Source organism: Balaenoptera borealis (assembly GCF_965194805.1).
Source record: "Balaenoptera borealis genome assembly, chromosome: 12".
Lineage (NCBI taxonomy): Eukaryota > Metazoa > Chordata > Mammalia > Artiodactyla > Balaenopteridae > Balaenoptera > Balaenoptera borealis.
Genome location: NC_138869.1, coordinates 93,164,423 through 93,181,418, shown reverse-complemented (window position 1 = coordinate 93,181,418; position 16,996 = coordinate 93,164,423). Strand labels below are relative to the sequence as shown.

The 16,996-nt window shown below is 37.2% G+C and overlaps 1 protein-coding gene across 4 annotated transcripts in view; it reads left to right on the top strand.

Annotated features, from left to right (window-relative positions):
• The window catches only part of CDKAL1 (CDKAL1 threonylcarbamoyladenosine tRNA methylthiotransferase), a 654,356-nt gene that overhangs the window by 168,839 nt on the left and 468,521 nt on the right, over positions 1–16,996 (top strand). For all 4 annotated transcript variants that reach the window (XM_082346348.1, XM_082346350.1, XM_082346349.1 and 1 more), the window contains one exon: positions 6,141–6,237. In XM_082346348.1, the coding sequence (XP_082202474.1) occupies positions 6,141–6,237 (97 nt within the window). The remainder of the gene's footprint in view (positions 1–6,140; positions 6,238–16,996) is intronic.

Below are 16,996 nucleotides of genomic sequence, written 5' to 3'. Positions count from 1 at the left end.
ATTTAGAAATTAAAAAATCAGATGTATATTTAAGAATAGTTTTTCATAAAAGAAAATTTTGACTGAAGACTTAGATATTACTATGAGTATTTTTATATAGGTTAAATATCAGTTTGCAGGAAGGATATAAGGAATAAGAGAAATGAACATGGAGAAGAAGCAACATTTCCTCTTCACCTGCTACTTACAGAGAACTGAGTTTTTCTTGATAGATCCATGAATTTACTACTCTTCTATTAGACTGTGATTTTGTTCACAAGACTCAGGAAAACAAGAGCTGTGAAATATTGAATTGTGTTTCTACTTTGAAGACATTCAATATATTATAATCTGTGTCAATTTCTGTGTTGTTTTAATCAAGAAATGTTTGCTCCAGTGTTTATTACACAATCAAAGCTCAAGTTTGATTTATGTTCTGAAATGTAGGATTCAGGGACTCAGGAGATGCTGGCTGCTCATCCCAGCTCCAGCACTAAATCCACAAAGTGTGGAACTTTGGACCTCGACCATTGCGTCTTCTTGAATGTCAATTTTCTCATCTGTGAGATAATGATATTATATCATCTTTATGTGTTTTCTATGATGCTGTGAATTTTAAGATTCTATACAAATTATTTCTTTCATTTGGTGCTTGGCAGAAAAGAACAAAAAGTTTCTTTATGTTTTCTTTATTACTCAGGTTAATGCTCTAGACAAGGATACATCTCTGTTTTAATTTAGAAATGCGTTTCAAGAAAATATGAATGATTATATTGAATTAACTTTACATTCAATTTTCATTTAACTGTATGTGCTGCCGAAGCGAGCGCTCAATTTTCATTTTAATTGACATTTCAAGGCTATCTAAAATGAAAACATGGAAATTTATAGTATTTTAAAATTTCTTAAGGTATTATTCTTATCAGCATTCATATGTTAAAGGATAAGGCTTTAAAAAATATGTCTGTGCTGGGTACATTTCTAAAGAAAAAATTTTCAGGCCTTATTTCAGGCTTATGAACCTGAACAAAGTTTACTAAACAAGAAGAACAGGATGTTAGAAAGGAATGTTTAGAACAAGAACACTCTTTGAGAAATTGCATTAAAACTTTTGGTACTTTATTTGGTCACAGAGTGTAGCATCAATATTCCATAGCTGGGGTATGATTTTTGGATTATAGTTCTGGTCTACCCTAGCATTTTAAAGCCAAATTCAATAAAAGCATGAAATAATATTTTAAATAAATTATTTAAACCTCTCTATTTTGAAATTTCCTCTTAATTTGCTGGTGTTCTGCTTACTGCCTAAAACCAGCCTTGGACTGTTCTTTCATGACCTGGTCTAGTGTTGATAAAGTTAGCAGAATGCTTTCCCTGGGTTGTTGTATATTGGCTATACTGTTTTCAAATATGTTGGTGACCTTGATGAAGTACATATAAATGCTAATCATGATTATTATTGCTGTTATAGTATCGTTGGTGGTGATATTACCTTTTTTTGTTTTTGACACTAATATTTTTTAGCCTATGGGAATGCTTCTACATTGCTGAAGAACCTTACAGTTTTGTACTCAGTAAGGATTCTCTCCACACCTTTAGGGATTGTTGCATCCACTATCATCAGTCATCACTTTGGAATACATTTCAAAAATCTACCCCCAGCTCTATTGCCAGCCAGCTGAATTGCATCCAGAGGCTTGATGGGCATTAGCAGAACCTCAGATTTGGTGTGTCCTATTGGAATTTCCTTCTATCCCAGTACTCAGCTTCTGCTGACAGCTAGTGGCACCACTTTTCTTTTATCTTCTTAGACTAGGGATCGGCAGCCTCTGGCCTTTGGGCCAAATCTGACCTGCTGCTTGTTTTTAAAAAAGTTTTATTGGAACAGAGATGTACCCATTTGTTTAAGTACCGTGTCTATCTGCTTTTGCTCTAAGGTGGCAGAGTTAAGCACTTACAACAGAGACCTGTGATCACCAAAGCCTGAAGTAATTTACTCTCTGGCTCTTTTTAGAAAATGTCTGTTAATCCCTGCCTCAGACTCAAAAGCTTGACATCACCTATGATTCATCCTTGGGGTTTCTCAAGTATATTCTAGCAGGAGAACTCATCTCCTTTTAACTTTTTTTTTTTTATCCTCCACATGTGTTCAGGTCCTCACATCCTTTTGTCTAGGGTATTAAATGAATTTCCCCAACCACTGGCTTCTTTTCCCCGTGTATTTCATTTTGCACCTTGCCGCCAGGGTCCTGTTCTCAAAGTTTGGCTCTACTCTGTGTCCACTCTGCCACCAAAATTTAAAGTTTCCCCACTGCCCACTACATTGGAGCCTGTCCAGCCTTTTTTGTAAGGCTCCTTCCACAATATGAGCCCTATGAGTCTCCCTTATATAGAAATTCTTTCTATAATGAAATGCTTTCCCCTAACTTCTTCCCTTCTTGCCTTTGTCCGTGGTGTAACAACTGCCTGGAGCTTTTCCTGACTCCATTTCACCCTCTCCGACTCCTTCTCCCCTTAAAATCCTCTCAACTTTTTTCATAAAGCTTTTTACTGTATTTTTCTGTGTGCATATTCTTTGTCCCTCCATGATATGTTGCCTGTACATCTTTCTGTCACGTTAGGGCATTTTACTTGCTGCTGTGTTGTTTATGTCCTTTTACATCTCATCTCATCCATTATAAACCAGAAGCTCGTCGAGTGTAAAGTGCCTATCTTCCTCTTACTGTGGTCCCTTAAACACTCACTATCATGTCTTAGACGTGCTTAATAATTAAGTAATTGAATCACATTACTGGAAGCCAGCTTTTTTTTTTTTTTATAAATTTATTTTATTTTTATTTATTTTTGGCTGCGTTGGGTCTTCATTGCTGCATGCGTGCTTTCTCTAGTTGCGGCGAGCGGGGGCTACTCTTCATTGCGGTGCGCGGGCTTCTCATTGCGGTGGCTTCTCTTGTTGAGGAGCACGGGCTTTAGGCATGCAGGCTTCAGTTGTTGTGGCGTGCAGGCTCAATAGTTGTGGCTTTCAGGCTCTAGAGCGCAGGCTCAGTAGTTGTGGTACACAGGCTTAGCTGCTCCGCGGCATGTGGGATCTTCCCAGACCAGGGCTCGAACCCGTGTCCCCTGCATTGGCAGGGAGATTCTTAACCACTGCGCCACCAGGGAAACCCTGGAAGCCAGCTTTTTAATTTGGATTTAATAATTGGTTACCTCACAGACCCTTGAACATTTGGCAGTGATTCTAGGTGCATAGCTAAAGTTTGTGAAGAAACCAGATGTTATTTCCTTGTACATGTTATTAATGTAAATGGAAAGATTTTTTTGTTTGATAAGGTATTTCACATTTACTACAAGAAAACTATTTGTGTGCAATGGTGTGCTTGGTACTGATAAAAAAAAAAAAAAGTAAAACCAAGTGGCAGAGCCAGGCAGTAATTCTCTTGGATATGTTAAGCAATCTACCAATGTCAGATTTTCTTGATTCTGTTAACAAGCTTTTTCAGGATTCCAAATGGAAAAGTTATACCAGAGTACTTTAAGAAGTTACGGAATTGAAATGCTTATGGATGCTGTTAAACTAGTATTTTGTCCTCTGCCCGTTCATTCATTTAATCATTCTCTGCATACTTCCCAGGGGTTTTGGCGTGGCTGTTGATCACCCATAGCTAGTTCTGTTAACCATCCCCTGCCACCTTTTTTAGGCTTTCAGTTCTGAATTTGTAGCCTTGAAAAAGTTGACAGAAACAAAAAAGGGTGCCAGGCACAGAGACTTTTCACTTCATGGTGGTGTAGTCTAAAAGTTACAAGTCTAGAAACTGGACTGCTGACTCCCTTAGCTTTCTCAGTTGGTTTCAGAAACCTAGACATTGCCCGGGGTGGGGGGCTCAGAAACACAGTTGGTCAAAACACAATACCTGAGCAACCAGTGGAAAAAAGTAAACAAAGCATCACAAGTCCCAAACCCACGTACTTGAAAAAGAATTGAAGACTTAAAATTTTAATATAAATGGGTAAAGAATATGAATAGTTTCTAGGAAAAGTTGTTAGCTCTGCTTGGTTTACCACTGTCTTCTAGCACAGAATCAATGTTTGCTGTATGCATGTGTGCTCAGACAAATGAGTAACACCCACATAAAATATATCCCAACTTCCTCCTAAGTAAAAAAATGCCTAGGGGCTTTCCTGGTGGTGCAGTGGTTGAGAATCCGCCTGCCAATGCAGGGGACACGGGTTCGAGTCCTGGTCTGGGAAGATCCCACATGCCGTGGAGCAACTGGGCCCGTGAGCCACAACTACTGAGCCTGCGCGTCTGGAGCCTGTGCTCCGCAACAAGAGAGGCCGCGACAGTGAGAGGCCCGCGCACCGTGATGAAGAGTGGCCCCCGCTTGCCACAACTAGAGAAAGCCCTCGCACAGGAATGAAGACCCAACACGGCCAAAAATAAATAAATAAATAAATTAAAAAAAAAAAAAAAAAGAAATGCCTAATAAAATAACCAGACATGTACACCTTTGAACCAACATTTCTACTTCTTAGAATTTATGTTAGGGAAATTTAGCATAGATTTCACATCTAGGTTTTTATAATCCAGAAATACTGTCTCAAATATTCAAAGATTATCTATCCATCCACATGTATTTGTATGTGTATGTGTGTGCATATATCTATATGCATGTGTATTGTGAAAAAATTTGTAATAGTGAAAAATTGGAAATAACCTAAATGCCTATCAGAACACAAATAGTTAAGCTATAGTATACCCACATTGTAATGTTTAAAAAGGATGAGGTTCCACCGCTGGGTATATATCCAGGATATATAAATAATTCATATATATATATAAATAATTCACAAAGATGTGTGCATCCCAATGTTCTTAGCAGCATTGTTTACAATTGCCAAGATAAGGAAGCAACCTAAGTGTCCCTCAGCAGATGAATGGATAAAGAAGATGTGGTGTATAGACACACACACACACACACACACACACACACACACACAATGGAATACTACTCAGCCATAAAAAAGAACAAAATTGTGCCATTTGTAACAATAGGGATGGACATGGAGGGTATTATGCTAAGTGAAATAAGTCAGAGAAAGACAAATACTGTATGATATCACTTATATGTGGAATCTAAAAAATAAAACAAGCTAGTGAACTTAACAAAAAGTAACAGATACATAAAACAAACAAGTGGTTACCAGTGGGGAGAAGGAAGGGGTTCGGGCAAGATAGGGGTAAGGGATTAAGAGGTACAAACTACCATGTATAAAGTAAATAAGCTATAAGCTATGGGGATATATTGTATAACATGGAGAATATAGCCAATATTTTATAATAACTATAAATGGAGTATAACCTTTAAAACTTGTGAATCACTATGTTGTACACCTGTAACTTCAATAATATTGTACATCAACTGAACTTCAATTAAAAAAATAAAATACAAAGAAAAGGGATGAGGCTGATCTTTAACTAAAGAAACAAAAGGAAAGATACACAAGGTGTATTGGATGGAAGTTGTAAAACAAAATATTGTTTCATCTTTGTGTATTTATAGTGAACGCAGGTCTAGTTACACATCATACCTGCATATGAGAGGGATTGTCTAGACATAAGCATAAATAATCTATAAGTTGCAGACAGTCTCTGAGGAACAGAAGTGAGGAGATGTGTGAATTCTCAGGATAGAGGGAGTATTATACCTTCTGTTTCTTACTTTTCAATTTTTTCAATGTATATTTTACTTTTATACGAGACAAAAGACTGGGAAATCATATAGTATGTTTTAATATTAATATTTAAAATAATGAATGATTTAAAATAATTGAATGGCTAATGTCTATTTGGAAAATGTGGTTTTCAAGAACGATTTATATCCTTGAATATTCTATATAAGTAAAATTTTTTGTTTTATAATGAGGCTGTAATGAAAGACATTATCAGATTGGACTGCCATTGTGTTGTTTATGGTGTGATAAATAGACACATAGTTCAGAAGTCTTATTATAATACATTTTTTTGAAGCAGTTGTAAGAAAATCCTGTTTGATGCTAGATGGGCTTGTTATGTTTTAGGGAACTTACGTGCACTAACATCAGTTTCCAAGGGTATGCTTGTGAGGAAAAGAATTAACACTGTTTTCTCTTCAATCTTTTAGAAAAGCTCAAGAGGAGAACAAGAAAATAGTGCTTGCTGGATGTGTTCCTCAAGCCCAGCCTCGTCAGGACTACCTTAAAGGGCTGAGCATCATAGGGGTAAGCTTGCACCTGATAGGAAAAAAGACAGTCCTACATTGTTAAAACTTGTCATGGCTCCACATTTTGTTTTCTATTTCTAGGTTACTTACAAGCTAGGTTACACTTCTGGCTGTCCTTAACATACTTTCCCTATTGCCACGGAAACTTTGTCATGTCTGTGTAACGTCTGAACCTAGCGCGAAAACATATTCTAGGTTCTCTCATTTAAACAGAAAAAAATCACACAATAAAAAGCCATAGTATGGAATTTAAGGTCGTTAATTATAGCCTGGTCTTTGTCTGTGTGTCCAGCACTATCTCTTGCCACATCATACTATATAGGTGTCTTTTTTGGAATGTCCCACTTCCATCTTACTCATCCCCCAAGTCGTGGCTTCACCATTACCCCTTCTCTCAGCCTGCCCTGACCGCTCTGCGCAGGCCTCGATAATCCTGTCTCTGGGTTCCCTTCACTTACTATGCAGTTAACCTTTCATTTGCTCTCTCAGCATTTCACAGAGTCGTATTTTTGGGGTTAACTTATGTGGTTTTTTGAATACAGCCCACCTCTCTTTTTGAATTATTAGCTCCACGCTGACAGCTTTTCAGTCTTTTTTTTAAACTCCCACCACGTTTCTCCAGCCTTTCCCAAGGTGCCTGAAATACAGTAGGCATCCTTTCAATCAGTGTTTGGTGACTGACTGAATGAAAGAAGCTTCCTTCTGTACTTCTGTTGTTGGTGTGCTTCTTCCCCTGTTGGGCAGTAAGTTCTGTGAAGTCAGGGGACGACTACTTACTATAATATCTTCCTTATTCTTCGTGGACGTCACTGTTCACAAATGCCCAGAGGTAGTTAGCATTCAGACAGTACTTGCTGACCAAATGGTGGTGTTTCATCCTTCCCTCCATTCTGCTATAGCTGTACTCGCTGTGCTTAGTAATGATCTTCTTTTAAAGAGGCTCTATTAATTTAAAAAAATATATAGAAAGATTGTAGGCTCATAGAAAAAATTGTATGAAAAATTGGCATCTGGATTGAGACTTATTGGATTTTTTTCCTTATTTGATATACTATTGATAGGTTCTTATACTGTATTCTCAGTGTAGTGAACGTGTTTTCTGCTGTGAAGTCCTTACCCCACTGGCAAATTTAATAATCTTTGAACAAACATTCTCATGTTAAACAAACAGAACCTGAATGTTTGGGAACTTTAGTTTGTTTTCACCACATGTCTGTTTACATTTTGATTTCTCTTGGTTTAAGGAATGAACTGAATATGGACTCCTGAGTTATCTTTTCATGTCAGACTAACTTTCTCCATAAACATAATCCTGCTGTGTTAGGGAAATAGAAAACTAGTTAGAATTCTGTTTTCGAGATAAAGCGTGGTAAAAGCTTGGAATTCATCTTTGAGTTCATCTCAAGGAATTAAGTTCCCAGAATAGTAGAATTTCTGTAGTATGGCAAAAGTCTCTTCTCTGTGTACATTATGGTAACATTTCCCTGAACTCCACTGTGTGTTGTGAAGAGCTTAGTGTATGTGAGGATGTTGGGGAGATTCTCAAGGTGGTGGGAGAGAGGATACCCAGTGCTGGTGATACGGAACACTATTTTCAGGGATGATGTAAACTCGTGGGTGTGGCAGATAAACATATTTTTTTCCCATTTAATCTAGCATGCTTTCTGTTTTGTCTCTTTGTCTCATTTTATTACCATTAAAATTCTTTATATTTATTTAGCTTCTTTGTAATTGGAGAAACAATACATGTTTGAAAAAGTGAATAGAAAGAAAATTCATAATCCTCTCACCCTAACACAATAATTATCCCCTTCAAACTTTTAACCTCTGCATATTTTACTTAATTGTAATCTCAAAACTATTTTGTGTCCTTATTTTTCCATGCGATTTTATTCCATGAGCTCTTTAACCATTTTTAAGTCCTGTGTTAATTTTCTGCTGAAGGATATACCACAAGTTACTTAACTGTTCTTAATTGTTGGATATAAGTAGTTTTCTAATTTTTAGGAAATGTACATCATACAACAATGCTCATAAAGGGCTTTTTAAATTTAAGATCAGTATATTGTGAAAAGTTTCCAAAAGTAGAATTGCACTATCAATAACAACATTTCGGGGTTGTAGTTTAATTATATCTTCAGCATTTGGTATTATTACTAAAGTATAAGATTGTTCTTTGTCAACATCATTTTATAGAGCATTTTTATCTGTGGCAGCTATATGACATCTATCACAACTGACTCTTTATATATAAAAATTATGTACAGGAGAACTGAAAAATTTGAAGAAGATTTGGAGAAGGAAACCAATATTATTTATAATTGGCGTTTGGAGAGATCTATTTCTGAATATAATTGTTGAACTGCTACAAAATCAGAAACCTTCTGAAACATAGTGAGTTACAGTCAAGTAAAGAAATGAATTATATTGGTTTACACAAAGAAAAAACAATGCTGAAGTGTAAAAAAAAATGTGAAGGTGTTTAAATTCATTGACTTGGGAGCCTGTTTTTAGGAGGATGTTTAGAATTGTATTGCACAGTTGATTTACAGGCTGTGTGAAGACTGTTATTCCTTCACAGAATTTTCCTTACAGAGTTTCTGTGATGGAGGGCGTTAATAGAGGTCGAAGGAAGACCAGCTGTAACTGTATTCTGTGCTTTCACCTCCTGCTAGGATTTGTCTGTGTTGCACCACATACAGGGAGGATGGTCTGCCCTGTTGACCAAGTGATAGAAATAAAAGGCTGCCTTTAGATGGTGAGCAAGGTACTTATTGCACACTTGAGTTAAAAAGACAAGTCTGTCCTATGTTTGCAGGTGCTCCTGGACTAAGCATTTAAGAAGATGTTTAATAAGGAAGAATGATATTTGTTACCATTGTAATGTTAATTTCCACCCATATCAGCCTTTAGAAATGGGACAGTTAATTTGTTTCCATAATCAGAGAGAGCAGTGTGGTGAGGGCCCTTAGTAATTGGTGATTTGACTCCTGGGCTTTATATTATCATCTGTGGTAATGTCTCCTGAATCTAGTTGTGATTAATATTATCTGTGTGGTGGGACGGAGAAAGAAAATAACAGAATATCAACCAGAAGTAATACCTATCAACCTCTGGGTCCAGAAGAACTGGCTTTGGTGGCAGTAATCTTTAGGCTTCTCCCATCCGGGTTTTTTTTTTATAGCGGGAGAGGAGAAAGAACAGATTTGAAAACGTATATGTGTTGGATAGAAAGACCTTTTTTTTTTTTTTTTTTTTTTTTTTTTAAATCATTCAGGGCCACTTTGGACAGAAGCTCTGATTCTTTTAAATTTTTTTTTTTTTTTAAATTTTATTTATTTATTTATGGCTGTGTTGGGTCTTTGTTTCTGTGCGAGGGCTTTCTCTAGTTGTGGCAAGCGGGGGCCACTCTTCATCGCGGTGCGTGGGCCCCTCACCATTGCGGCCTCTCTTGTTGCGGAGCACAAGCTCTAGACGCGCAGGCTCAGCAATTGTGGCTCACGGGCCCAGTTGCTCCGCGGCATGTGGGATTTTCCCAGACCAGGGCTCGAACCCGTGTCCCCTGCATTGGCAGGCAGATTCTCAACCACTGCGCCACCAGGGAAGCCCCGAAAGACCTTTTTTTAACCAAAACTTTTCCCCTAGCATGATTAAATGAAGTTTATATCCAGAATATAAATTTATAAAAACATAAATTTATAGGTAATCAGTGCAGAATCAAGATCTTTTTCATTTTTATGGGATCTTGAAACATTTTACCTTATAGTGAAAATTTTCATTTCTCTCTTTTATTCAAATAAAATTTATTTATTTACTTATTTATTTTTGGCTGCGTTGGGTCTTCATTACTGTGTGCAGGCTTTCTCTAGTTGCGGCTTGCGGGCTCTAGAGCGCAGGCTCAGTAGTTGTGGCGCACGGGCTTAGGTGCTGCACGGCATGTGGGATCTTCCCAGACCAGGGCTCAAATCTGTGTCCCCTGTATTGGCAGGTGGATTCTTAACCACTGCGCCACCAGGAAAGTCCCTTCATTTCTCTTTTGACAAATACTTATGGTTAACTATTCACCTTGGAATTAGTTTTCATGCAATGTCACTTTTTTTTTTTTTTAAATCACTGCTCTTATTTGTTTACATTGGTTACTCTGTGTCCAGCTGTAGATAGTTCCAAGATGTTGTGACTATACCTATTGAATGCTACTTTTCTTCTCTTTAGTTTGTTTTTTGGCAGGAAAGTTTCTTTTAGCTTAGTCAACCAGAAAGGATGTTCTGTTTTAGAGTCTGGTAGCAAAAAAGAATAATAGACTTCAGAGCTCAGAAAGCCAGGCTTTAAATCCCAGGGCTGCCACATTATTGTTTTTTCTATTCGGCTAGTACTTACTGAGTGCCTACTAAGTGCTAGCTACTGTTCCAGGTGCTAGGAATGCAGCGGTATATAAAATCACCAAAGATCCCTGTCCCCGTAGAGCTTACATTCTAGTTCTTGGGGAGAGAAATCTGGTTTGAGCCTAGAACATCTTCAGCCTCCTGGAGAATGTGGTGGGATGGGTCCCTAGACGATGGGGAGATTGATCAGTTGGGAATTTCTCTGTAAGGTTCAGATGGAAATACACTTTATGTCCATCAGCTGGGAGTTGTGTTAGGAATAGATGGCTGAAATAGTATTTATTTGCTTGAGTTCTGCTTAAGGTAGTGTTATTTCTCAATTCTTATAGTAGTCATTATTGATAGGCATGACATTTATTAGGAAGGTTGGTTTTTATTCTGTTACAGGAAAGCATGTTTACAGAATGGTACATTTTGTATAGATTTTCTGAGCTAATAAAGACTGCATCTGAAATTGGTCTTGGCATTGATTCATTAGGCTTATCTTTGTATAATATCTCTAGAAATCCTAAATAAACTGTGAATTAATAAACAGGTTGTAACATTTAAAAACATTTTTAAAACATGCAATTCAAAGCAGAATACACAGTTAGATGCTGAAAATTTGTATATGACAGAACTTCCTGATGTGCCAGCTGTGAGCCCTGCAGGCAGATGCATATTTTCTTTGGAGAGCTGAACAAAAATGTGGTTTAACACAGGTGCCCACTTATCTCAGGGACTCTTACCAGGTTGATTTGCAGTGGTTTAAACATCTTTTCAGGCAGGCTGCTCTAATCCTGAAAAGTCAGACAGCATGATGACTCTTTCATATGTGAATGCTAATTTTGAAAATTATGTGTATAAATAAAGCAGCATTTGAAAGAGGATACGTTTTAGAACATTTCTATCATATTACTGTATTCCAGAATGTAAATAAATTCATGAAATGGAATAATGTCACGGTAATGGTGGCATCGATATTGAGGGCAGAATTTTAGAAACTCTCCTTCTCCTATTTATCTCTACTTCATGTCTTCTGATATTTCTTCATGTCATATTCCATTTTTTTTACCTTTAATTATCAAAATGGCAGTATTGTAACAGAATGACATGTAGATTTAAAAGCCCATTCATTTTTGTACCTTCCTAGATCTGTTGTTTTTACTTTTTCATGGCTTCCTCTAATTTTATCTATATGTGTATACATTTTTCACCTACTGAATTATAAAAAGGTAGTCTAGCATACTAGGAAGAGCATGGATTTAGGAGCTAGGTTACACAGGTTCATATCCCTGCTCCACCACTTACTAGCTGCGTGACCTTGTACAAGTTACTTAACCTCTCTGTGCCTCAGTTTCTTCATCATAGAATGGAGGTAATAATAGAACCTAACTCCGAGTTTTGTAAGGGTTAAAGTATTTAATACACATAATGTGCTTAGCATGGTCCCTGGCACATAGTTAGTGCTCTGTATTAGCATTTTAAAAAAAATTTAATTATCTTACTAGTAGAGTTAACACTGAGCACAGCTGTGTGCCTGGAATGAAACTATTTGCTAGAGATACAGAGCTGAATAAAACTTGTCTGTTCCTTAAAGACAGTAAAATCTGAGGAGAGCTGCAAATAATCATGATAAATATGCATAGGGATAAAGTCTGGTGGGCACACAGAGGTTGAAACCATTCTTGACCTGGGTTTCAAAGGGTGAGTAGTGGTTTGATGAATGGAGAAAGGAGAGAGGGCTTTTGAGCAGAAGCAGTAACGTATCTAAGGAAAAGCATGTGTGCTTCAGGGTGCCTGGAAGGGAGAAGGAATAGCAAGAAGTGCACCCTGATTTGAGTGTAATTTGGAGGCGCTAATTTTAAGAGGTGTAGCTTGGAGTAGTGCAGATGAGTGATAAATAGGGTGGAAAGAAGGAGTTTGCATTCAGTGAAATGCTTAAGTCAGAATCAGCATGACAGGGTGAAAGAATGAGGGGGAGGGTAGGGGTAAGATAGTGTGAAAAGGTAAGTGTCAGAAGCAGTATAATCTAGTGGTTATTTCTATATGCCCTTTATTCATTATATGTTAATTATTTTCTTGTAGGTTATTGATACTGATTTTTTTGTTATTTTAAGTATGATTTATTGAAATATAATTAACATATAATGAAATCACCTCTGATGAATTTCGTATAGAACATTTCCGTTGCACCGGAAATTTCCCTTGTCTCCTTCTGTGGTCAGCTCCCCCACCTCCCACCCCCAGCAAACAGTAAACACAGCCCTCGGAAACCACTGTTCTGATTTCTATCCCTATAGTTTTGCCTTTTTCAGAATGTCAAATAAATGGAATTATAGGCATACCTCAGAAATATTTTGGGTTTGGTTCCAGACCACTGCAGTAAAGCGAACATCACAGTAAAGCAAGTCACACGATCTTTTTGCTTTTCAAGTGTATATAAAAGTTGTGTTTACACCATACTGTAGTCTCTTAAGTGTGCAATAGCATTATGTCTAAAAAATATATCCATACCTTAATTTTATTTTATTTTATTTAAAAAAATTTACTTGGCTGTGCTGGGTCTTAGTTGCAGCAGGTGGGATCTTCACTGGGGCATGCGGGATCTTTAGTTGCGACACGCGGGACCTTTAGTTGGGGGCGTGTGGGATCTAGTTGCCTGACCAGGGATCGAACCCAGGCCCCCTGCATTGGGAGCATGGAGTCTTAACCACTGGACCACCAGGGAAGTCCCCATACCTTCATTTTAAATAATGCTTTATTATTAAAAAACGCTAAGCATCATCTGAGGCTTCAGTGAGTCACAGTCTTTTTGGGGGTGGAGGCTCTTACCTTAGTGTTGATGGCTGCTGACTGATGAGGGTGGTGGTTACTGAAGGCGGGTGACTGTGGCCGTTTCTTAAAATAAGAGAACGCTGAAGTTTGCTGCATCGACTGACTCTTCCTTTCATGAACAGTTTCTCTGCAGCCTGCAATACTATTTGATAGCATTTTACCCACAGTAGAACTTTCAAAATTGGAGTCAGTTCTGTCAAATCCTGCTTCTTTGTCAACTAAGTTTATGTAATAGTCTAAATCCTTTTTTGTCATTTCAGTAATCAATTAAGTTTGCTGTCTTATGTGGGCGCCGTTCATGCTGCCGTAAATTAATTACAGTAGTGACATTAAAGACCACTTATCACACATCACCATAACAAATATAATAATGATGAAAAAGTTTGAAGTATTGTGAGGATCACCAAAGTGTGACACAGAGACAGGAAGTGAGCAAATGCTGTAGGGAAAATGCTGCCAGTAGACTTGCTCCATACAGGGTTGCCATAAACCTTCAATTTATAAAAAACTCAGTATTTGGAAAGTGCTGTAAAGTGAAGTGCAATAGAATGAGGTATGTCTGTATGTGTTACTTTGTTTCTTTTTTCACTTAGCATGATTCATTCAGTATTCATACATGTTGTGATTATTATCATTATTTTTTTAACATTTTTATTGGAGTATAATTGCTTTACAATGGTGTGTTAGTTTCTGCTTTATAACAAAGTGAATCAGTTATACATATGCATATATCCCCATATCTCTTCCCTCTTGCATCTCCCTCCCTCCCACCCTCTCGATCCCACCCTTCTAGCTGGTCACAAAGCACCGAGCTGATCTCCCTGTGCTATGTGACTGCTTCCCACTAGCTATCTATTTTACATTTTGTTGTGATTATTAATAGTTTGTTACTTTTTATTGTATGGAATTATTTCACTGTATGGATGGACCACAGTTTGTCTATCCATTGAGCAAGTTGATGGAAATTTGTGTTGTTTCCCGTTTGGGGCTATGAAGAGTAAAGCTGCTGTAAACATTCGTGCACAGGTCTTTGTGTGAGTTATGTTTGCATTCTCCTGGGTGAATACCTAGGAATGGTATTGCTTGGTCATATGGTCAGCATCTGCTCAGCCTTTTAAAAATTGCCAAAGTGTTTTCCAAAACAGCTATACTATTTTGCATTTCCACCAGCAGTTCATTTGCTTCACATCTTGACCAAAGCTTGGTACTCCCAGTTTAATTGTAGCTGTTGTACTAGGAATGAGTAGTATCTCATTGTGGTTTTAATTTGTTTTCTCTGTTGGCTAATGATGTTGAGCATATTTTCTGTGATTGTTTGATATCCATATATCTTTGATAAAGTGTTCGAATTTTTTATCACCTTCCCCTCTTTTTTGGTGACCTTGAGTTAGGAAACTGTTTCTTAGGTAACCACATACAGCTATTTCTTAGAACACAGAAGAAAAGAAATTGATAAATTGGACTTTATCAAAATTAATTCCTTTGGCTCCCCCAAAGATACTGTTAAGATGAAAAGATAAGCCATGGACTGGGAGAAAACATTTCCAAAACACATATCTCCTAAAGGGTTTATACCAGAATATCTAAAGGACTCCTAGAACTCAACAGCAGGGAATCAACCTATTTTAACTTGGGAAAATTTGTGTGTCTCTTTATCATTTTTCATTGACTTTTAAAATTTTGATATATTAGAAACTTGGAATTTGAGGTAGAGGGGAATGAGTGGGTAATTTCTCCTGTGGTTTCAAAACTTAAACTTAAGTTTCCGGGATCTAGGAACAGGTCTGATAAAGTATATATTTTTTCTTTTTCTTTTAGACCTTTTTTTTTTTTTTTTTAATTATGGAAAGGATTTGTTCAACTCTTCACTCTGTTTGCAGTTTACTGTGGTGGACACTTACAAGCTCCATAAAGCCAGGGATTTTGTTTGCTATTATTTTACAGCTTTACATATTTTACATTAGTTTCTGTACTTAGTGCAGCGTCTGGCTCAGTAAATACTTATTGAGTGAATATTTGTTAAATATCAAGTATGCATTTATATTTTTCCGTATTGTTCTCAGTTATTCCAGCAGCATTTATTTTTAAAATTTCCTTTCCCTCTTTGATGATGCTAGCTCTTATCATGTTTGTTTCTTAATTAATGTATGAGTTTCACATGTCCCATAACAAATTACCACAAACGCGGTTGGTTGGTTGGTTAAAACAACACGCGTTTATTATCTTACGATTCTGGAGATAAGTCGGGCATGGGTTTTACTGGGCTAAAATCAAGGTGTTGACAGGGCTGCATCCTTTTCTGGAGGCTCTAGGGGAGTCTTCTTCCTTGCCCTTTCCAGCTTTTAGAGGCCACCACATTCCTTGACTTGTGGCCCCCTTCTTCCATCTTTAAGGCCAGCAATGCAATGCCATCTCTCTCTGACCCTTCTTCTATCTTGATCTCTCTCTCTATCCAGGGATGGGAAAGATCCTCAGCTTTTAAGGACTCATGTGAATAGATTGGGTCTATCTGGATAATCCAGGTTAACCTCATCATTTCAAGGTCCTTAATCTTAATCACACCTGCAAAGTCCATTTGCCATGGAAGGTAATTTACTCTCTGGTTCTGGGATCATGACTTGAACATCGAGAGACCATTATTCTGCCTACTACATGCAACATTGTTTATCAGTTGATGTTTTACATCCCTAATGTGTATTTCTGTTTGAATTCTAGTACTACTGTTTTCAATTTTAGTATTACTTTATATATAATTTTTTACTTTATAACATGTCCTATCATTTAATATAGCTATAATATTCTAATGTCCCAAAGAATGTTTCTCTATGTAATTGAATTTAGCATGTTGATTTTAGTTTCTTAAATATGCCCCACCCCCACCCCCTTCGAGAAAGTTTTATAGGTATTTTAATTGGATTTAAGGGGGCAAAGTTCCTGGTACTGATCCCCATTTTGCTGGCATCCATCTAGCCTGGCCTCATCTTTCACTTAGTAATTTTTATCTCTTACTCAGTGTTCGTCACTCACTGGTACCATTCAGGTAGAAAATATGCTTTTAGTGTTGTGTGGAATGTGCTGTCATATAACTTTTGATGAAAGGGCTATTTGTACCACTGGGGAAGAATTTTTCTCAATGAAGAGGTGAAAGAAGATGAAACTGTACTGGCAGATGAGAAAGTTTTTTTGAAAAAGTTAAACCACATGTAGCATCAAATGCTCTTTTGTGTAACATGAGTAAACTTGTTCATGGGCTTGTGAATTCAAGAAATCTTTCTTCCAGCAGAGTTAGCTAGTGACTGCTCTGGACTTCTCCAAATTTAAGAGATTTGGAAATTGAGCTCTCTTCCAATACCATTTATAGAGGTAGGGACTTCCCATAACAGCTTGAAGGAAAATTTTTTAGAGAGAAAAATATTTTTTTTACCATGAAGTCAGTATTGAACTTTAACCTGTCAAATGCTGATTATTGGATCAAGCTCCCATTATGGTAAAAGTGAAAAATCTGAACATGCATTTAATGGAAAAGGCTTTTTATAGTATAGTTCTTAACAGAGGTAG